Source organism: Myotis yumanensis, unplaced genomic scaffold (genome assembly GCF_028538775.1).
Source record: "Myotis yumanensis isolate MYYU_CA2020_CCGP unplaced genomic scaffold, mMyoYum1.0.hap1 SCAF_3, whole genome shotgun sequence".
In the NCBI taxonomy this organism is placed as follows: Eukaryota; Metazoa; Chordata; class Mammalia; order Chiroptera; family Vespertilionidae; genus Myotis; species Myotis yumanensis.
The window spans coordinates 120,891,452-120,913,738 of record NW_027223754.1 but is presented as its reverse complement, the minus strand read 5'-3'; the positions used below and the strand labels follow the sequence as shown (position 1 = coordinate 120,913,738).

General features: G+C 41.4%; 1 protein-coding gene across 2 annotated transcripts in view; it reads left to right on the top strand.

Moving 5' to 3' along the window:
- Positions 1-2,971: 2,971 nt before the first annotated feature.
- Positions 2,972-22,287, top strand: part of CCDC77 (coiled-coil domain containing 77) — a 44,387-nt gene continuing 25,071 nt past the window's right edge. The window contains exons 1-4 of one of the 2 annotated variants that reach the window (XM_070409508.1): positions 2,972-2,986; positions 10,206-10,259; positions 12,723-12,966; positions 16,196-16,338. In XM_070409508.1, coding sequence (XP_070265609.1) covers positions 10,222-10,259; positions 12,723-12,966; positions 16,196-16,338 — 425 coding nt within the window. In that variant the 5' untranslated portion in view covers positions 2,972-2,986; positions 10,206-10,221. Of the gene's footprint in view, positions 2,987-10,046; positions 10,260-12,722; positions 12,967-16,195; positions 16,339-22,287 lie in introns of those variants that run through there. The other variant, XM_070409507.1, reaches the window with a different exon arrangement.

Below are 22,287 nucleotides of genomic sequence, written 5' to 3'. Positions count from 1 at the left end.
CAGTTAGGTACCTGCTATGTGTCAGGCACTCTCCTAGATGCTGGATATATGACAAAAAGACAAATTATCTCCACTCATGAAGCTTACATTCTAGTGGTGATGGGAGATAATATAATAAACATAAGCAAATAAAAATTTACTATTTTAGGTGCTGATAAGATCTATTTAAAAGTAGAAAAGGAAAAAAATTAAAAAATAAAAGTAGAAAAGAGAGGGAGTGGAGGGAGTGGAGGATGGTAAGGGAGGATAGGGTAGTCAGAGAAGGACTCAAGATTGATGACATTTGCCTCAGCTTGGTAGCTCAGTTGGTTATGGCATCATCCTGATACACCACGGTTGTGGTTTTGTTCCCTGGTCAGGGCACATACAGGAAACAACCAATTAAAGCATAAATAAGTGGAACAACAAATTCATGTTTTCTCTCCCTCTCTCTCTCTAAAATAAATAAATAAAAATTAAATAGGAATATTGATGACATTTGGGTATAAGCTATGCTGTAATAATACAATGACAATTTGCTACATAAATATCAAAGCAGAAGAGGTTACTTTCAATCAAGGAGACAGTATTTGCTTTGGCTTTGGTAGGAATTTTCTGGATGTAAATTAATGGAAAGGGTCAAAGCAGATAAAAGGAAGAGTATTAGACAAAGCTGAAAAGTACCATGTTACATTCAGAAATAACTAGTTATCTATAATAATAGAAATAATGGGGTCTGGCTGTGGCAGTGTTTGAATGCCATATTACTATCTGGACTTCATCTTCTACTCTGTGTGGAATCACCAAAAGTTTATGATCAGGAGTGTGACATGCCCAGAAGTGTGCTTTTAAAAAATCATCTTTTATTTGTTTATTTATTTTTAAATAATCATCTTTTATAGAATAGACTAGAGGCCTGGTGCACGAAATTTGTGCACTTAGGGGGGGGTATCCCTCAGCCCAGCCTGCACCAATCTGGGACCCCTCGGGGGTTGTCTGACTAACGGTTTAGGTGCCATCAAAGCAGTGGACAGGAAGGCAGCTGGAGCTAGCAAAGTCACCAAGTCTGCCCAGAAAGCTCAGGCTAAATGAATATTATCCCAATACCCGCCACCCGAGTCTTAATCAGTGGTGAAAGAACAGTCTCAGAACTGTTCCTCTTGGTTGGCCATTTAAGTTTAATAGAATAAGACAGGTTAATGATTACAATTCATCGCAAAACCTTCAGAAGGAAAGAAGAATGTTTTGTGTATTTTGTGTGTGGCAGCTTTTATTAGTTTTTAACATTAGTACTTTTTTAAACAGAATATATTTTTATTGATTTCAGAGAGGAAGGGAGAGGGAGAAGAGAGATAGAAACATCAATGATGAGAGAGAATCATTGATCGTTTGCCTCCTGCACTGGGGATGGAGCCCACAACCCAGGCATGTGCCCCTGACTGGGAATCGAACCGTGACCTCCTGGTTCATAGGTCGATGCTCAACCACAGAGCCATGCTGGCCGGGCAACATCAGTACTTTTTAATGGAAACAACTTGACCAAAAATCTGTCACAGAATTTTGAAACTCATTAAAACAAAGTTAATGAGAAAAGATATTTATTTTAGTAGTTCAAGTGAAAGGTAATGAGACCTGCAGTGGAAATAAATAGGAAGATATATATTTAATAACCAACATGAAGATAATCACCATGATTTGGTTTTTAAAAATGTAGGGGCACCGTGGCCAGTTTAGTTCAGTGGATAGAGCACTGGTCTGCAGACGGAAAGGTCCCAGGTTCGATTCCAGGCAAGGACATGTACCTTGGTTGCAGGCTCCTCCCAGGCCTGGGCCCTGGTCAGGGCACAAACAGGAGACAAACAATCGATGTGTTTCTCTCACATCGAAGTTTCTCTCTGTCTCTCCCTCCCCTTTCACACTCTCTCTCTAAAAATCAATGAAAAAATATCCTGGAGTGAGGATTAAAAAAAAAAAAAAATAGAGGGGCCAAAAGAGAGAAATATATATTGAACCAAGGTGTCTGGGAAGATCTTGATGTAACTAATAAAGAAGATCACAAAAGGGGAAAAGTCAGGTTTAGGAGACGATGGCAAGCTTCTTTTAGACATCCTGAGGTCTTATATCAGTGAAGCGTCTCAGCTTTTCCATAACAGTAGCTGCAGCTCTGAGACTAAAGTTTCTTTCCCCTGGCCAGAAACATTGGTTAGAGCATTGTCCTGATACACCAAGGTTGTGGCTTCAATCCCTGGTCAGGGCACATACAAGAATCAAACAATGAATGCATAAATAAGTGGAACAACAAAGTGATGTTTCTCTCTCTCAAATCAATTTATTTTAAGTAAAAAAATTAAGTTCCTTTTTCCTCTACTCCTGGGACACCTTCTCTTCTGGAAAGATGAGACCACAATTGGGTTTTTAACTAGCTTATATTATTAAAGCCAAGTTTTCACATCTCAGGAATCTGCTATCTAACAAAAATAACAGCATTTATATACAGAATCCCCTGACTGTACAAATTGAGCCACAGGCCCTCTGTTGGCTCAGGACACCAGTGCATCGAAGGAGAAACTATCTTATCTTCATCTTCTTGTACAACACATAATAATCCTGTGATCCTTTCCATAACTATGCATCGCGTTTCTGCATCATTTTTTCATGAAAACTAAGTAGTTGAGCGAAAATAAACTTGGAGTGCCCAGAACTAGTTGGTTCTGACCTCAAACATCACACCGGGAGAGCTGGGTTATAGGCTCCTGACATCCTCCGCCCAGAGAGCAACATGCAGAAATAAACTACATTTCCCAGCATCTCTGCGCGGTAAGAGGCGGGCAAGGGTGGAGTGGGGCGTGCCCCTATGTGACTAACCTTCCTATTGGTGCGCACACCCATTGGTGTGTAAAGTTGTGGGCGATTGGACGAATTCGTGCACGTTCGGTGGCGCCGCGACGCTCCCCTATTTAACTTTTGTTTTTCCGTTGGGTTCTGCGACCCGGTGGCTTAGCGTGGCGTGAGTAACAGTTTCGGGTTCCGGGGAGGGGGCTAGGCTAGGGGCCTTGGGGAGGAAAACAAGGTGAGGGAGAAGTAACTGCGGAAGAGAGGGGTCTGAGCCTGTAATATGGGGGGGAAGGGGGTCGTCAGGAGGGCTGGGGACCGGAAGGGGAAAGTTACAAGATGCCAAGGTTTCGGGGTGCTAAAGCATTGAGGAGCTATAGCGACGAGGGAGTTGGAAACGGGATGGAATTGAAAAAAGAGTACAGAATTAGGACGTCCTGGAGAGGGGTTCCGGTATGCCCTCACGCCAAGCTAGTCTAATTAAGCTTCAGTCTCATTTGTTAAATTAAGGGATAATAAAAAGTACTTCACAGAATTGTTGTGGGCTTAGATAAAGTAAATGTCAAAGTGCTAAACAAATGTTAATTGTAAGTAGATAGGCTCTAAAAAATATACCTAAACAAGGATGTCACGGAGGAGTAGGAATACAAGCCAGCTGAAACCCATCAAGCAAGGGCAAGGGCATTCGTTTTTTGGGGGAGGGGGTACAGTGAAGAGTGAGGCAGAGTTTCTACCTGCAAGGGACATGCTCTATCATGGAAGAAATGATAGCAGCAAAGAACTCTCATATGTTAACTTTTAGAGAATTACAACTGCAGTCCTTTTGCAGTTAGATAATTTTGATAGATCATTTTGGATGGAGAGACTCAGGAAAGAGATGAAGGAGGTACTATTGGAGTTTTTATGGACAGACTGGATTTCATTAAGTGAAATTATGAAAGTGGAGGGAGCTTTGTTCCAGTTGGAGGAACTGGAGGCGAGAAAGCTATCTGGAAACCAAGGATATTTTTAGGGGGAGTATAGGGAAATAAGGCAGGAGAGATAGGTTTGGTCCTTAGAAAGAAAGCAGTGACCTCTAGGCTGAGTTTGATTTAATGCATTTGGCTATGAGAAGCTATTGATGACTTTTATGATGTTTAAGAAGATGGTCCAGGGGAGACCAGGTGTGTGTAGAACAGTGAAGCCATTGTAGTGGAGTGGATAAGAGGATAGGGAGATCCTGAATTAGCACGGTTATTGTCGAGATAGGATATAGATGACTTTTATATGGTTGCATGAGAGGGTCAAGAGAAGTAGTAATGAAATAATGAATTAAAATTTTCAAGTTCAGGTTGCTTGGAAGATGCTGAATTTAGTACCTAAAATAGGAAAGTCAGAAGGAACATGTTTGGATGGAAAAGAGGATGTATTAGGTTTAGGAAGTGTTCGTTTTGAGGTGCTAAAAAATATATGATTTGAGTGATTTTTTTTTCTCTTTTTGTTAAACATTTCAAGCTCCAATGGGACATAAACATGAAAATGTCCATTACATAGTTGGAAACTCAAATTAGGAGATTGAAAGAGATCTATTTGTTCATTTAACAAGTAGTTGTTATTCTATGCCAGGTAGTGTTTTAATGATAGAGATAATCACAAAAGCAGTGAAAATAATGATGTTTCCAAAGAAATGGATAGAAGAAGTAGTAAAAAGAAAGTTGAGGGGGGCGAGACCAAGATGGCGGCGTAGGTAAACACCGGAGACCGCTGCCGCAAACAACCATTTCAAAAATACAACTAAAAGACTGAACGGACATCACCCAGAACCACAGGAAGGCTGGCTGAAGAGAGACTCTACAACTAGAAGGAAAGAGAACAGCAAATCGAGGCTCAGAGGCGGCGCAGTGTGGAAAATACAAAGGTACCGAGGTGCGCGCGCAAAGCGGGCTGGTGGCTGAGGGCTCGGTTGTCGTTTTCTGTCGGGAGTGAGTCTCAGACTCTGGGCTCCAGATCCGGGCGAGTCTCTAGGGACCCAGACTCAAACGGGAGAAGCGGGATTATCCGGCATCAGTTGGAACCTGAGGGCAACTTTCTCTCCGAGGTTTGCAGCGGCTGCCGGGGTTCTGAGAAGCAGAGCCTCTGGGAACGGGACTGAGCGTGGCCATAACTGCTCCCTCCGCCCGCCCTGTTGATCCCGCCCCGCCCAAAGCCTGCGCACAGCCATTTGCCGATCGCCTCAGGCAAAGGCTGGATTAGCGCCTCCCCAGAAGGCAGACGTTTTCCGTACAGCTGATTCCTATAGCCAGCCCGCCTGGGGGTCAAATCCCTCTAGTGGTAACTACAACAATTAAGGCTTGGCTAGAACAAGACTGCGCACAGAGACCACAAGGGGGTGCACCAAGAAAGCATAAAAGATGCGGAGACAAAGAAACATGACAGAAATGGAGGATATGGAGCTAAGAATCGCAATTTTGAGGGCTTGCCATAAATTTGTGCAGAGCCTCACGAAAACTAATGAGACCCTCGATGCTACGATAAAGAAATTAGAAAGTAAGCATACACGGACTGAAATAAAGAATATTATACCCAATAGCAGACCAGAGGAGTACAATAATCAAACCAAAGATTCGACAAAAAACACCCAATTGGAAAAGCAAAATGAAAAAAGAATCCAAAAGTGTGAAGATAGTGTAAGGAGCCTCTGGGACAGCTTTAAGCGGACTAATATCAGAGTCATTGGAGTGCCAGAAGATGAGAGACAGCAAGATATTGAAAACCTATTTCAAGAAATAATGGCAGAAAACTTCCCCCACCTGGAGAAAGAAATGGACTTACAGGTCCAAGAAGCGCAGAGAACCCCAAACAAAAGGAATCCAAAGAGGACCACACCAAGACACATCATCATTAAAATGCCAAGAAAGTTGAGGACAGAACCTTTGAGCCAAGGGAGGAACATTTTCAGTAAAAATAATCTGCAGTTACTGAGTGCCTGTTGTGTACCAGACATTGTGCTCAGTCAGCCCTTTCATTCATTAGTTCATTTAATCTTTACACTGACCTATAAAAAACATGCTGTTCTCCCCATTTTCTAAGAAGTAACTGAAGTTTAGAGAGATTAAGTAACTTGCCTGAAGTCACACAGCTAAAAAGGGACAGACCTTTGACTCAAACTCAAGTCTGTTTGATTTCAGAATCCACGCTCTCAACTACAAAGCAGTATTTTTTTAAAAGGGTGATCAGCACTGACAAATTAAGCATACACATCAAGAAGGGACTTGTTGGATGATAGATAGGAACCCAAAAGAGCAACGAAGTTTATTAAATTGTATGTCTGCTGACCAAGAACAGATGTAGAAGTTAGATTGTTAGCGATTATATAAAAAAAAAATTAAATGTGAGTACTAACAACTTTTTGTAGATTTGCAATAGCCCAGAAGGAGTGAGACTGTCTATGAGGGAGAAGAGATTGCAGGTTGTTGGAAGACTGTTTTAAAGTTCTAAGTTACTCTTAATTAGTTTTAGAACAGTGATATTTATCTTTAAAATGTCACCCATATTCATAAAATGTAGTGTTATTTGGGCATAAAAAGGAATGAAGTACTGACTACAGCAAGTACTAAAAACATTGTACTGAGTGCAAGAAGCCAGTCACAAAAGATCACATACTGTATGATTGCATTCATATGAATGCCCATAATAGGAAGGTCTATAGAAACAGAAAGTAGGGTAGTGGTTGCTTCAGGGAGGACTGGGTGGAGCACAGGGGTGATAGCTAAAGGATGTAGGGTTCCTTCTTAAGTGATAAAAATGTTGTACAATTGACTGATGATGGTTGGGCCTATCTGTGACTATACTAATCATTGAATGATACACTTTAAATGACTCTGTTGTATGGAATGTGAATTATATCTCAATAAAACTATATTTTAAAATGTCACCTGTATCTATCATACCAACCCAATTACCATTTTTACTTTCTAGGTTATTTTCTACTAGAGTCAAATTGGTCCAATTTGGAGAAGTTTTATAGAAGAACGTAAATTTGAAGAAGGAAAGTAATCTTTTAAACAAGAGAATAAAAAGGGAGATAGTGCCCTAGCTGGTTTGGCTCAGTGGATAAAGCGTTGGGACTGAAGGGTCCCTGGTTTGATTCCAGGTCAGGGCACATACCCGGGTTGCAGGCTCAATCCCCAGTAGGGGGCATGCAGGAGGCAGCCGATCAATAATTCTCTTCCATTATTGATGTTTCTATCTCTCCCTCTCCCTTCCTCTCTCTGAAATCAATGAAAATATATTTAAAAAAGGAGGGGGGCAAGCGCTGGCTGGTTTGGCTTAGTGGATGGAGCATCGGCCTGTGGACTGAAAGGTCCCAGGTTCAGTTCTGGTCAAGGGCACATGCCTGGGTTGTGGGCTCGGTCCCCAGTGTGGGGTATGCAGGAGTCAGCCCATCAATGGTTCTCTCTCATCATTGATGTTTCTATCTCTCTCTTCCTCTCTGAAATCAATAAAAAAATATTTTAAATAAATAAAATCTGAATGGTTGTCAGATTTTAAATATGGTGGTGATCGAGTCATCAGGATTTACTAACGATTGAGTATCCTATATAATAAAAAGCTAATAGGCAAATTGTCCCCTCGACTGGGAGTTCAACTTGAGTTCGACCAGGGGGTGGAGCCAGCTGGCCAACTGCCTGCAGCTCCTCCCCCCAGCTAGCCCCGCCCCTGATCCCCCCACCCCAATGGGGGCGGGGCCAGCCCACCAACCACCCACGGCCCCTCCTCCCGGCCAGCCTGGCCAAATCGGCCCGATCCATGCACAAGTTCGTGCACCAGGCCTCTAGTAATGTAAGACAAAGAGAGGAGTAAAATTTCTCTAAGTTTGTTGTCCTAAACAACTGGTGGATTAGTGTTAATCATTACTGGAATGTTGAATTCTGAGAAAAGGTCAGGTTTGGTGGTAGGAGGTATATATCAGGAGCTCAGTTTTGGACTTAAGCTTGTGAGACCTGTTAGACATCCAAATGGAGATATGAAGTAGGTGGTCAGATATGTGTGAATTGAGTGGAGGGTAGAGGAAGGACTGGAGGTGTACACCTGAAAACCATGAGATTTCATGAGGTCACCAAGGCAATCCTATATAATAAAAGCCTAATATGCTAAGTGTCCAACTGTTTGATCATTTGGCCAGTCGCTATGATGTGCACTGACCACCAGGGGGCAGAGGCTCGACTGGTAGGTTAGCTTGCTGCTGGGGTCCGGCCGATTGGGACTGGGCGAGATGGGCCAGACATGACCTGGAGCCCTCCCGCAGTCCCTCCTCAGCCCTGATCGTGCACCGGTGGGGTCCCTGGGCCTGGCCTGTGCCCTCTTGAAATCCGGGACTCCTTGGGGGTTGTCAGAGAGTTGGTTTTGGCCCATTCCCCACAGGCCAGCCTAAGGTACCCCACCAGTGCACAAATCCATGCACCAGGCCTCTAGTAAAGTATAAAGACAAGGAAGAATTATCAGCGACTGAAAATTAATGACCTGTGAGGAAGGTGGAGAACCAGGAACATGTGGTGTCCTGGAAGTCAATGAAAAAATGGTTTCTATGATTATGGGGAGGCACTTGAGTTCGTAGCAGGAAAATGGTTACAGCCAAAACCGGTTTGGCTCAGTGGATAGAGCGTCAGCCTGTGGACTGAGGGGTCCCAGGTTCGATTCCGGTCAGGGGCATGTACCTGGGTTGCGGGCGCGTCCCCGGTAGGAGATGTGCAGGAGGCAGCTGATCGATGTCTTTCTCATCGATGTTTCCAACTCTCTATCTCTCTCCCTTCCTCTCTGTAAAAAATCAATAAAATATATTTAAAAAAAAAAAAAATGGTTACAGAATTAACAATAGTGATTATCTCTTCACTCTTTTTCACAAAAATCTTCCCCACAGGACTGAAGATGGTAAGCAGATATATACTAGGTAGAACATAAGAACAGGACATGACATCATCTCTTTTTTTTCCTTTAATATATTTTCATTGGTTTTTAGAGAAAGAGGAAGGGAAAAGGAGAGAGAGAGAGAAACATCAGTGTGACAGAGAAACATCAATCAGTTGCCTTCTACACCCCAACTGGGAATCAAACCTGCAACCTGGGTATGTGCCCTGACTGGGAATCAAAACAGCAACCTCTTAGTGCATGGGTCAGTGCTTAACCACTGACCAGCAGTGGCCAGGGATACATCATCTCTAGACTGGCTCAGAATCAGAATGGGTTGATAAAGTATGCTTGATAAGAAAGCTTTCCTCAAAGCTAATTTAAAAAAAAAAACTCCCTCTCCCCTTTTCTCCCCTACTCTTTCTTCCCCTTCTCTCCTCCCCCTCTTTTCCTTCTCCCTCCCTCACTTTGGTATTCCTTCGCTGAGGTTTTTCTCCCTGTAAATCTCTGTGAAAAGATTGTTCAAAGTAGAGGAATTTAGGATCTGTCTTCACAGCAGCTCTCCCTCTCAGTAGCACTCAGTGCCTTTCCTTTCTCCTCCTCCTTTCAAGGGCTCTGTTTTGCTTCTATAACTTGTTTTCTGAGCCTACACAGCCTAGCTGGCTCACTTCTGCTACCTCTGTAACTTTATAAATAAACTTTCTCTAAGGAAAAAAAAGGATCTATCATCAATTGGAATGGGGATTGTGAATGAACCTTTTAAAGCTTATAAGTAATATTTTTTTCTTTCTCTAAGATAAAACAGTAGCTACAGCACACACTAAATAAAGATAATATTAATGGCTTTGTATTTATTTTATTTTATTTTTTTAAATATATTTTATTGATTTTTTACAGAGAGGCAGGAAGAGGGATAGAGAGTTAGAAACATTGATGAGAGAGAAACATCGATCAGCTGCCTCCTGCACACTCCCTACTGGGTATGTGTCCGCAGCCAAGGTACATCCCCTTGACCGGAATCAAACCTGGGACCTTTGAATCCACAGGCTGACGCTCTATCCACTGAGCCAAAACGGTTAGGGCATTTGTATTTATTTTAAATTTAGCATAATGGGTCCTCTTCCTTAATTTCCATTTACTATCTCTTGCTTATTATAAACTTTTTGCATCTCCCTCTCCTATAATTTCAGCAAAAGGATTGTAAGTTTGTTTTGCATTGTTGCAGATAACCTTCATACTCAGGAGGGTTTTCTTTTTGTGCTTATCCATTTAAAATAATAAATGCCATTCTGATTTTATTTGAAAATAATAACAAAGAATACCTTATGAAAATTCAAGAGTCATAGAACTTCAGGATTCAGAACTACTTTAAAGAATAGTACTGCATTTTAAAACATCACATTCTACCAGCAGGCACGTGTAATGTTGGAGAGGGATCCAGTCCGTGTGTTCTATACTGTTTTGTTCTGTTTCTGCCCTCTCATTCTGAATTTTTATGTATTTGACAGGTGTGAAAAGGACAGCATGAACTTTACCCCAACATGTACCCCTGTCTGCAGAAAGTAAGACATTTGCTTAGTTTTTGAGTTGTTCAAGAAACAAGACTGTCCCGCCATTGTGCTCAGTGGTTGAGCATCAACATAGGAACCAGGAGATCATGGCCCAGTTCCTGATCAGGGCACATGCCTAGGTTGTGGGCTTGATCCCCAGTGTGGGGTGTGCAAGAGGCAGCCAAGCAATTATTCTCTCATTATTCTATCTCTCTCTCCTCTGTTTCTCACTGAAATCAATAACAATATATTTTTTTAAAAAAAGAATCAAGCCCTGGCCAGTTTAGCTCAGTGGAATAGCATTGACCTGCGGACTGAAGGGTTCTGGGTTCAATTCCATTCAAGGGCACGTACCTGGGGTTGCAGGCTCCTCCCCAGCCCTGGTCAGGGCTTATGCAGAAGGCAACCAATCAATGTGTTTCTCTCACATCGATTTTTCTCTCTCTCTTTCCCTCTCACTAAAAAAAAAAAAAAAAAAAAAAAATCAATGGAAAAATATCCTCCAGTGAGGATTAACAAAAATAAAAACAATTTTTAAAAAAAGAACCGAGGCCCTAACCGGTTTGGCTCAGTGGATAGAGCATCAGCCTTCGGACTCAAGGGTCCCAGGTTCAATTCCGGTCAAGGGCATGTACCTTGGTTGTGGGCATATCCCCAGTAGGGGGTGTGCAGGAGGCAGCTGATCGATGTTTCTCTCTCATCGATGTTTCTAACTCTATCCCTCTCCCTTCCTCTCTGTAAAAAACCAATAAAATATATTTAAAAAAAAAAAAAAAAGAATCAAGACTTCTAACCAGTGTCATCCCAATAAATTTAATTTAAAAAAATTCAAAATTTCTGTAGCCTTAGTGCAAGTTAGTTTAGGAACTAGAAGAGTTTTGGCAACATACCTCCAAACTCTGGATTTGAACTATATTAGACTCATTTCTCTATTCTTCTTATGTGGAATTTAGATTAAAAAGTAGTGCATTTATTTTATTTTTTTAAGTAGTGCATATGAAATAATAATACCAGAATCCAGACAGTTTGAATGGGCCTAGTAGATGCCAGTGCCTCTTGGATTACAGAAGAAACAGCCAGCATACACAGGGGACTTGGAAATTCTGGTTCTGCCGTCACCTTGCTACATGACACATCTTCCTCATCCTCACTGCCACAGTCTCATCTGCAAAATCTCAGGAATGCCTCTTAGTTCATCTATTAACCTGTTCCCCAGAGTAGTTATTAGGCAGCTGCCTTGGAAACATGAAACATCAAGTAAAATGCTATTTCTGTCACTAGCTTTTTTTTTAAATTTTAAAATTGATTTTGAGAGAGGGGGGAAAAGGGGAGGGGAGAGAGAGGGGAAACATCAGTCAACTGCCTCCTGCACACCCCTACTGGGGGTGGAACCAAACCGGCAACCTTTCTATACACAGGACAATACCCACCAACTGAGAGCCACACTGGCCAGTGCTCTCAAGAGGTTTTAATGATTGAGATAATATTAGATTTTTTTTCTTCATATTAGTTGAAAGTACATTTTAATATCTCTTCTATACATGCTCACTTATTAAAAGTGCTGACCATAATCATTAACTACAACTCTGGACTTCTGGTATCAAGTTTCTCCACTCTGCTGTCTTTTTTCTTACCTTATAAATTGCAGTCAATTAGCCAAAATGGAATACTTTTCACATGAGGGTTTCTTCACTTCTGCATCATTTATTTTCTAACTTTCATTGTTTTGGCTTAAAAATGCTTCTTGTTCAACCTTTGATTACCCTTAGAACTTGAGTAGTCATGGTCTGTGTCATTCAAATGTCTCCAGTGGTAGAGATTAGAATTTGATGTGGTTGTATGGTTAGTAACTTGGCTATAGTTCCTAATGCTGACCCTTTACATAATGTTACTATGAACATTTTCTTATGTGTCGCCTTGTGCATACGTGCATGAGTTTCTTTAGAACAAGAGGAATTGCAATTTTACTAGATTCTGCCAATTCATTTATCTGTAGTTTCACCAAGTTGCACTTCGCCAGCAGTGTACAATTATTCCTGTTAGTGTATATCTTATCGTATTAAAATGTCTAACTGTTACTATCTGGTCTTACTTTATATTCCATTTTTTAAACATGAATTTTAAAAATTCATGAATTATACACACTTTAAGAACATAAACCTGTTTTTTTTTTATTTAAGAAATTGTTTTAGTCCTAGCCGGCTTAGCTCAGTGGATAGAGCTTCAGCCTGCGGACTGAGGGGTCCAGGTTCGATTCCGGCCAAGGGCATATACCTGGGTTGCGGGCTCCATCCCCAGTAGGGGTGTGCAGGAGGCAGCCGATCAATGATTCTCTCTCATCATTGATGTTTCTATCTCTCTCCCCTTCTCCCTTCTTCTCTGAAATCAATAAAGAAATATATTTTTTTAAAAAAAGAAATTGTTTTATATATGTTTAAACAGTTTAATGAGTATGTCCTTTCTAATTTCACATAGGTCAAGAACTCTTCCCAAGCATGGTGCTGCGCATGGCTTCAGTGGTTCTACCAGGTGGAAGGGCGTGTCTTTCTCAGATTCAGTGGAGTCAACTCCTTTGCCTTCCATCGAAGATCGTCTGGCTGTTCTCTGCCCTTCTCAGGAGCTTCTGGGATATTATCAAAAGAAGATGGCTGAGTGTGAGGCAGAAAATGAGGACCTGCTGAAGAAACTGGAGCTGTACAAAGAAACTTGTGAAGGACAGGTGAAAAGAGATGATGCATTTCCTTTTAGGACTCTGATGAAGTGTAGTTATGACTGAGAGAAGATCTCAAAGTGACAACTTGTATCACAAACAGATATTTTTCAATTCCCTTCTACCCCAGCCTCGATACCTACCCTTTGGGTACCTCATTAGACCATAATACCCCAAAACTGCTTCACCTCTAAAATCTTAAACTTTTATGTCTTGGTCTCTCTTATACTTCTAGTTCTTTCAGCCCTGTACACCTGACTATTATTATCTCCATGGCTGCTTGACTTTTCAGTTTTCCAAATGTCAGTTTCTAACATCATGTTCTTCCCTTCTAACCTGAACCCCGTCACACTTCACTTTGGTAATAACTGTACTGCCTGCACATGACCCCTTGCTTATACTTTTGCTCCATGTGCATAACTAAAGCTCTAGCTATAATGGAATCTAGTCTCCTGGAGCAAGGTTTGTCAACCTTGGCACTATTAACATTTTGGCATTGGTAATTCTTTACTGTGGGGACTATCCTATGAATTGTAGGATGCTTAGTAGCATCGTTGGCCTCTACTTACTAGATACCAGTAGCCCACACATGCACGTACACACCCTCACCACACCCCCAGTTGTGACCATCAAAAGTGCCTGCAGACATTGCCAAATTTCTCCTGGGGCACAGGAAAAATCACCTCTAGTTAAGGATCATTGTCTTAGAAAAGGTCCCAAATTGTTAGAAAATAAATTCATGGTTGCCCTAACTGGTTTGGCTCAGTGGATAGAGCGTCAGCCTGCAGACTGAAAGGTCCCAGGTTCGATTCCGGTCAAGGGCATGTACCTTGGTTGCGGGCACATCCCCAGTAGGAGGTGTGCAGGAAGCAGCTGATCGATGTTTCTCTCTCATTGATGTTTCTAACTCTCTATCCCTCTCCCTTCCTCTCTGTAAAAAAGTCAATAAAATATATTAAATAAATAAATTCATGGTAAACAAATTCATCTGTATTCTCAGTCACTATACAGCAATTTCCTTACCTATCCCTAATCAGTTCCTTCTCCTTCCCCACCTGTGCTGCTGTATCTTCTCTACTCTCTTCCAGCCTGCAGCCCCATCTTAGCCATCTCTCCTCAAGCAGTCTTGCTTCCTGGTTCACAGAGGAAAAACCAGCTATCGTGAATGACTCCTTCCCACCTATCCACACTGTTACCTCCCTGTGTCCATCTCTTTTCTTTCTTATTACTTCAGGGACAAGATATCTCTGCCTCTTCGAGCTGAATTGATTCAACACTCTCCCTGGCCCACATCCTTTTTCTTCCTAATAAACCCTTCATCATCTCTCTTCTCTTTGTGTTTTATTTTTAACCTTTTGCTTAACATGGGCTTTTTCTCCCCAGTAGTTTACATAAACATACTCAAGTCTTTCCCAACTTAAAAACAAAAAAAAACAAAAAACCACCATTCTTTTTTTTCTTTTTCTTTTTCTTCTTTTTTTTCTAGAAGGATTGACGTTTGAACTCCTCCGTAATGTGGAGGTCTAGAATTTATATGATAAACACCATTCTTGAGCTGTGCTTCCCCCTCTATTCTCTTGTGTAGATAGCTCTTTCTTTTCTTAGCCCCACTTCTGGAGTAGTTTGACTTTATCACCCACTCATGACTCTGTGACTGCAGTTTTGTCTCTCTCCTTACTGTTCCACTAAAACTACTCTTGTGGTCTCTAATACCCATTTGCCAAAATGATCTCTTCTCTTTGTGACTTCTGTAGTATCTGTCACTATTGATCTCTGCTTTCTGGAAACTTTCTTCCTTTTTTGATTTCTGTGTCATTTTTCTTTTCCCATTTTTATCTCAGCTCTCAGTCTCCATTAATGGTTCCCCTTCCTTAATCTTAAATGCCAACGTTTTTGCACATTCCACCATAAATGGTCTTATTTTTGTCCATACCACCTCAGGAATGATAACATCCGAGTGGCTAATGTTGAGTCTTTTTTCCTGAACTCCATGTTAATATGTTTATATCTGAACTAACCTCCCTTTTCAACTCTATCCACACATCCACATATACCCCTACCATTTTCTTTCCCTCCATTTCTTACCTCTTAACTTTTCTTTATTCTGTGTCTTACTCAGTGGTATGATTGCCTGTAATTATGCCCAGCCCCCGTATTCAGTTATTTAGTAAGTTCTATTGATTCTGCTTCCTAAATATCCCTTAATCCATTATATCTTCATCATATTGCCTCAACCCTAGTTAAAACTCTCATTATAACTCACCTGCATTATTGCAATATCCTCTTTAACCAGTATCCCAGCCTCCAGTCTCGTACCTCTTCAGCCTGCCTCTCACTTTTCACTTCAGTAATATTGAAATACTTGTAGTTGTCCAAACATTTAAGACTTTTTGATGGTTCGGTATTTACTGTTCTCTTTCCTGAGAGTACCCATCCTCATCTTGTCTCTAGCAGTCTTCATCTTTCAAGTTTCAACTTTTTTTTAATCCTCATCCAAGAATACGTTTTTTATTGATTTTAATGAGACAGAGAGAGAGAGATATAAAGAGAGAAACACCCATGAGAAACATTGATTTGTTGCATCCCATACGTGCTCTGACTGGGAATTGAATCCACAACCTAGGTATGTGCCCTGAACCAGGAATCAAATCCGCAACCTTTTGTTGTATGGAACAATGCCCAACCAACTGAGCCATTCAGCCACGGCCAAGTTTCAACTTTTTGATGGTGGTCTCTGACTTTCCAGAAAGGCTTCAGAGATTTTACTCCTGCTGTACTTTCCCCCTCTATCATTTTACCAGGCATATTCCTCCATTAAATAATTATTTTAATTGTTTGCATGTCTGTCCACAAAATTCCTCAGCTCTAGACAGGAAACATACCGTTTCATCTTTGTGTTCCAAAATTTCATAATGCTTATTGAATAGAAAGCATTTTTTAAAAGTTGTGAATAGAACAGGTGAGTCATCTGGCATTCTGGATTTTGTAGTCTGTAGAAGGAAGATATGAGAGCTTTGACATTATATGCAAATATCATACTCACCCTGTAGCTTTTAAACTCAAGTCAGTATACAACTTATTGTTGCTGTCATTTGAAGTCTATATTGGTGAAAACATTCACATTGTAATATTTCTAAAAAACTCACTTTTCCGTTCCTTAGAAGTTATATCTCTTATCCAATAAGAGATACTCCTGTGAGGCTCAATATCTTTTCAACTACTTTTTTTTTTTTTCCAGCACAAACTAGAATGGGATTTGCAGCAGAGGGAAGAAGAGATTGCTGAATTGCAGAAAGCTCTAAGTGATATGCAAGTCTGCCTGTTCCAGGAACGGGAACATGTTTTGCGCCTCTACTCAGAAAATGATCGACTGAGAATCAGGTAACAAGTAGGAGAAGGGAAATGTGGGAGTTACATTTCTAAACCAAGGTAAGTTTCTCTGTGGTAACCCTGTTAGGTTGTATTTTCCAGGGAAAAGACTCTGAGATGGAGATTTGCCTGCAGGTTAGTAGGGAGACTCTCAAGAATGACATCTGTGAGGAGACTTGAGCAGGGGAAGAATTTGAACTGTGATACAGTGGTAACAGAGACTTCAGCCAGCCCTACAGGGAGCTCTGAGGCTGGGACAGCCTTTCAGAGGCGAAGGAGGCAGACTTTTGTACCTTCACAGTGATCAGTTATTTGATGTAGGCTGCCACCAGAGAGGGGGTGTAAACTTGAGAGAGGCAGCCCCCTTCAGCCAAAGGCAGTTCCTGGAGAAGGCCTCAACAAATTGAGGGTTAGGGATCTTGGTCCTGAAGGTGGTATCTGGGCAGTGTTCCACAGCATCCACTATAGTACACTTCCAAAAAACAATAATTTTGTACTTTTCAGTTGCAGTTGATGTACAGTATCATTAGTTTCATGTGATCAACCCAATGATCAGATATTTATATAACTTACAAAGTGATCACCCCAATAAAACTAGTACCCACCTGGCACCATATGCAGTTATTACAATATTATTGACTATAATCCCTGTACTGTACATTATATCCCATAACTGTTCTGTAACTACCAAGTTGTACTTCTTAATCCCTTTGTTTTTCACCCATTCCCCAAACTCCCTCCCATCTGGCAACCATCAAATATTCTCTTATCTATGAGTCTGTTTCTATTCTGCTTGTTTGTTTATTCTTTCGATTCCACATATAACTGAAATCATATGGCATTTTCCTTTCTCTGTATGATTTATTTCGCTAAGGTCCATGTTGTTGCAGATGGCAAGGCTTCATTATTTTTTTATGGCTGAGTCATATTCCATTGTATAGTGCAACATTTCTTATCCATTCATCTATTGATGGACACTTAGGTTGCTCCTGTATCTGGGCTACCGTAATTATGCTGCAGTGGAACATATGGGTGCATATGTCTTCCCTTTTTTAAAAAATTTTTTATTGTTGAGAGTATTACAGATGTCCTCCTTTCCTTCCCAACTCCCAATGCCCCCCTCCACTCATCTGCCCTACCCCAGGTCTTCATCACCCTATTGTCTGTGTCCATAGGTAATGCATTTATGCATATAAGTTCTTTGGTTAATCTCTTCCTGCCTCCTCCTCCCTTCCCTCTGAGATATGTCAGTCTTTTCTATATTTTCATGCCTCTGGTTATATTTTATTCATCAGTTTATTTTGTTCATTAGATTCCTTGTTTATTTTGATTTTTAGGTTCAATTTTTAAAAATTTTTTGTTGATTTCAGAGAGGAAGGGAGAGGGAGAGAGAGATAGAAACATCAATGATGAGAGAGAATCATTGATTGGCTGCCTCCTGCATACCCCCCACTGGGGATCCAGCCTGCAACCCAGGCATGTGCCCTTGACTGGAATCGAACCTGGGACCCTTCAGTTCGTAGGCCGACACTCTATCCACTGAGCCAAACCAACTAGGGCTAGATTCAATTTTTGATAGATATGTATTTATTGCCATATTACTGTTCTATTTTTTATCTCCTCCTTCTTTTTCTTCTTCTCCTCCTCCTTCTTCTTTCTCCTCTTTCCTCCTCCTTCCTCCTGCTCCTTCTCCTTTCTCCTTCTCTTCTTCCTCCTTCCTCCTTCTTCTCTTTCTCCACTTCCTCCTCCTCCACTTTTCAACATTTCATATAATACTGGTTTAGTGGTGATGAACTCCTTTAGCTTTTTCTTGTCTCTGAAGCTCTTTATCTGACCTTTAATTCTAAATGAGAGCTTTGCTGAGTAATCTTGGTTGTAGGTCCTTACTATTCATCACTTTGAATAGTGTCCTTGCCACTTCCTTCTGGCCTGCAAAGCTTCTGTTGAGAAATCAGCTGACAGTCATATGGGTGCTTCCTTGTAGGTAACTAACTGCTTTTCTCTTGCTGCTTTTAAGATTTTCTCTTTGTCTTTAACCTTTGGCATTTAAATTATAATGTGTCTTGGTTTGGGCCTCTTTGGATTCATCTTGTTTGGGACTCTCTGCGCTTCCTGGATTTGTAAGAGTATTTCTTTCAACAGGTGTAAGGGAAGTTTTCTGTCATTATTTCTTCAGATAGGTTTTTAACTTCTTGCTCTCTCTCTTCTCTTTTGGGAAGCCCTATGATGTGAATAGTTGGCTTGTAGTTGTCCCAGAGGTTCCTTAGTCTTCATATTTTTGGATTCTTTTTTCTTTTTGCTGTTCTGATTGGGTGTTTTTACTTCCTCATATTCCAAATTGCTGATTTGATTCTCAGTGTCCCCTACTCTACTGTTGATTCCTTATAAGTTATTCTTAATTTCAGTTAGTGTATCCTCCGTTTCTAACTGATCCTTTTTTAATATTGTTGATGTTCTCACTAAGTTCCTTGAAGTTCTCACTAAGTTCCTTGAGCATCCTTATAACCATTGTTTTGAACTCTGTATGTGGTAGTTTTCTTGCTTCCATTTCTTTTACTTCTTTTTCTGGAGATTTCTCCTATTCTTTCATTTGTGACATGTTGTTTTGTCTCCACAGTTTGGTTGCTTCCCTGTGTTTGTTTCTATGTATTAGGTAGAGCTGCTATGTCTCCTGGAATTGGTAGAGTGGCCTTGTGTAGTAGGTGTCCTGTAGGGCCCAGTGGCTCAGCCTCCCCACCTGAGCTGGGCACTCTAGGTGTGCCCCTGTGTGGGCTGTGTGCACAGTCTTGTAGTTGAGCCTTGATTGGTGTTGGCATCACTGGGAGGAATTGATCCCCAGGCCAATTGGCTTTGAGGACCAGCTGTGACTACAGAGAAAGAGCTCCTGTGTGGGAGACACCCCTATGGAGCAGGACTTTCTTCAGTGGGGCTTTGGTGCTCACTGAGTCTGTCCCTTGAGTGTGTCGCTCGTGAATGTGTAGAATTGTAATCTGGCATGGTCTGAAGCTGTCCACTGGGTGCACTGGCTTTGGGGCCCTGCTGGAGGTACAAAGTCAGTCACTGCCTGTGCCCTGCCTAGGGCTACCCATGAGGAGCTACAGAGCGATCTGCCCATGGCTGCTACTTTTGTTGGGCTTGGAAGTGCCCAGGAGAGGCCAAGCTGTAAAGCAAGGCAGGCTGTTGCTAGTGCTGGGCGTGGGGCCTCTTCTTGAGTGGTATGGGACATGCTGACTCCAGCTGTTGCTTGATTGAGAGTTTTTAGGAAAGTCTGAAGCCTGAGCCAGGACAGGCCATTTATATGGAAAAGCCACTGCAAACAGCTTGGGTGGGGCTGCAAATTGGGTGAAGCAGGGTCTCAGTGAATCACCAGGACAGAGCTAACAGTATGAGCCAGGTTGATGGAGACTCAGATATGGCCCCTGCCAGTCAGCTCTGGGAGGGGGAGAGGTCTCGGCATAGGAACAATGACTGCTACAAGCACCCCTGTCTGGGGCAAAGCCACCCTCAAGTTCTTGCTCCAATGCCAGACAATCCACTTCTTCCCTGTATGTCCCTGAATCCCCCATAGCCACTGCCCCAGCACTGGAGCTCAGAGGGAGTGAATCCGAGTATGTCCGTGCATGATCCTTTAAGAGGAATTGTCTGGGTCTCTATTAGCCACCTTGTCACCCAGCCACAATCTCTGCTGGTTTTTATAGCCTGAAATTATGGGGGCTTCTCTTCATAGCACTAGAACCCTAGGCTGAGGAGTCTGGTGTGGGACTAGGATCCCTTGCTCCTCAGGGGAGGCCTCCACAACATAGGGGATTAATATCCAAAATATATATTAAAATTCTTAAATCCTTTCCAATTAAAGAAACGTGTCTGGCTGGCGTGGCCCAGTGGTTAAGAATTGACCTATGAACCAGGAGGTCATGGTTCAATTCCCAGTTAGGGCACATGCTGGGTTGTGGGCTCGATCCCCAGTGCAGGAGGCAGCTGATCAATGATTCTCTCTCATCACTGATGTTTTTATCTCTCTCTCCCTCTCCCTTCCTCTCTGGAATTAATAAAATATATATATATATTTTAAAAGATATGATTAAAAAAGAAAAGAAAAGAAATGCCACACATAGGTGTTGGACTTGCCTGATACATGCCTCCACCCCTCCTGCCAGTCTCAGTGTGGCTTCTTCTTTAATTCATTAGTTGTAGAGCTTCCATTCAGCCAGATTTCAGGTGGTTCTGAATGATAGTTCTGTATTTTAGTTGTAATTTTGATGTAGTTGCGGAATATGGCGAGTACAGAGTTTACTTATGCCGCCATCTTGGTTCTCCCTCTGTCTTTTCAGTTTAGTGTTTTGGGTTTCATCAGATAAATACCCAGAATGGAATTGCTGGGTCAAATGCTGTTCCCATGTTTAATTTTTTTGAGGTACCATAATACTGTTTTTCATACTGGCCATACCATTTTACATTCCCACCAGCAATGCACAAGGGTTTCACTTCCTTCATATGCATACCAACATTGGTTTTCTATTTTTTGAAATAATAGCCATCATTGTATTAGGGCAATGCAAATCAAAACTCAAGTGGTTTTGATTTGCATTTCCCTAATTAGTGATATTGAGCATTTTTCACATGCTTATTAGTCATTCTTATATCTTCTTTAGAGACATGTCTATTCAAGACATTTGACCATTTTTAATTGGATTGTTTGCTTTATTGTTGCTGTTGAGTTTTAAGAATTTTAAAATATATTTTGGATATTAATCCCCTATCAGATGAGTGATTTGCAAATGTTTTCTCCCATTCTGAGGGCTTTCATTTTACTCTGTTGATATTGTTCTTTGATGCATAAATTTTAATTTCCATATGGTCCAATTTGTGTATTTTCCTTTTGTTGCTTCTGCCTTTGGTGTCATATTCAAGAAATCATTGTCTCCAATTCCTGAGGGCTGTGGTCAGCAAACTGCGGCTCGTGAGCCACATGCAGCTCTTTGGCCCCTTGAGTGTGACTCTTCCACAAAATACCGCGTGCGCGTACAGTGCGATTGAAACTTCATAGCCCATGCGCAGAAATCGGTTTTCGGCCTGGGCGAGTCTATTTTGAAGAAGTACTGTTGATATTTGGCTCTGTTGACTAATGAGTTTGCCGACCACTGCCCTAGGGGAATCCGGCCTAAGCCGGCAGCCGGACATCCCCAAGGGGTCCCGGACTGCGAGAGGGCACAGGCTGGGTTGAGGGACCCCCCCTTCCCCCAGTGCACAAATCTCGTGCACCAGGCCTCTAGTTTTAAATAAAACTTGCAAATGTGGGCACCCTTTTCTTGTTCTAGATCTTAGAGGAAAACTTTGTCTTTCACCATTGAGTATGATGCTTGCTTGGGTTTTTCATACAGAGCTTTTATTTTATAGAGGTTATTTTTTTTCTATTCCTGGTTTGTTGAGTGTTTATGTCATATAAGGGTATAGAATGTTGTCAAATGCATTTTTTTTTATCAATTAATGATTGTATGTTTTCCCCCTTCATTCTGTTAATGTGGTATATTACATTGATTGATTTTTATGTTGAACTATGCATGTATTCCAGGAATAAACTGCACTTAATCGTGGTGTATATCCTTTTAGTATGCTGCTGAATTTGGTTTGCTAGTATTTTGTTGAGAATTTTTGCATCAGTGTTCATAACAGATATTGGTCATTAGTAGTTTCCTTTTCTTACATTATCTTTGTCTGGCTTTGGTATCAGGGGAATGCTGGATTCATAGAATGAGTTAGCAAGTATCGCCTCTTTTTCAGTTTTTCGAAAAGTTTGGGAATGATTGGTGTAGACCTTTAAATGTTTGGTATAATTCACCAGTGAAGCTATGAGGTCTAGGGTTTTTGTTTGTCAGGTTTTTTATTAGTCCTTCTATCTCCTTAATAGGTCTAGCTTTGACCTAATGCAGAACTTCTTTTCAACTGAAAGCTCACCTTCCA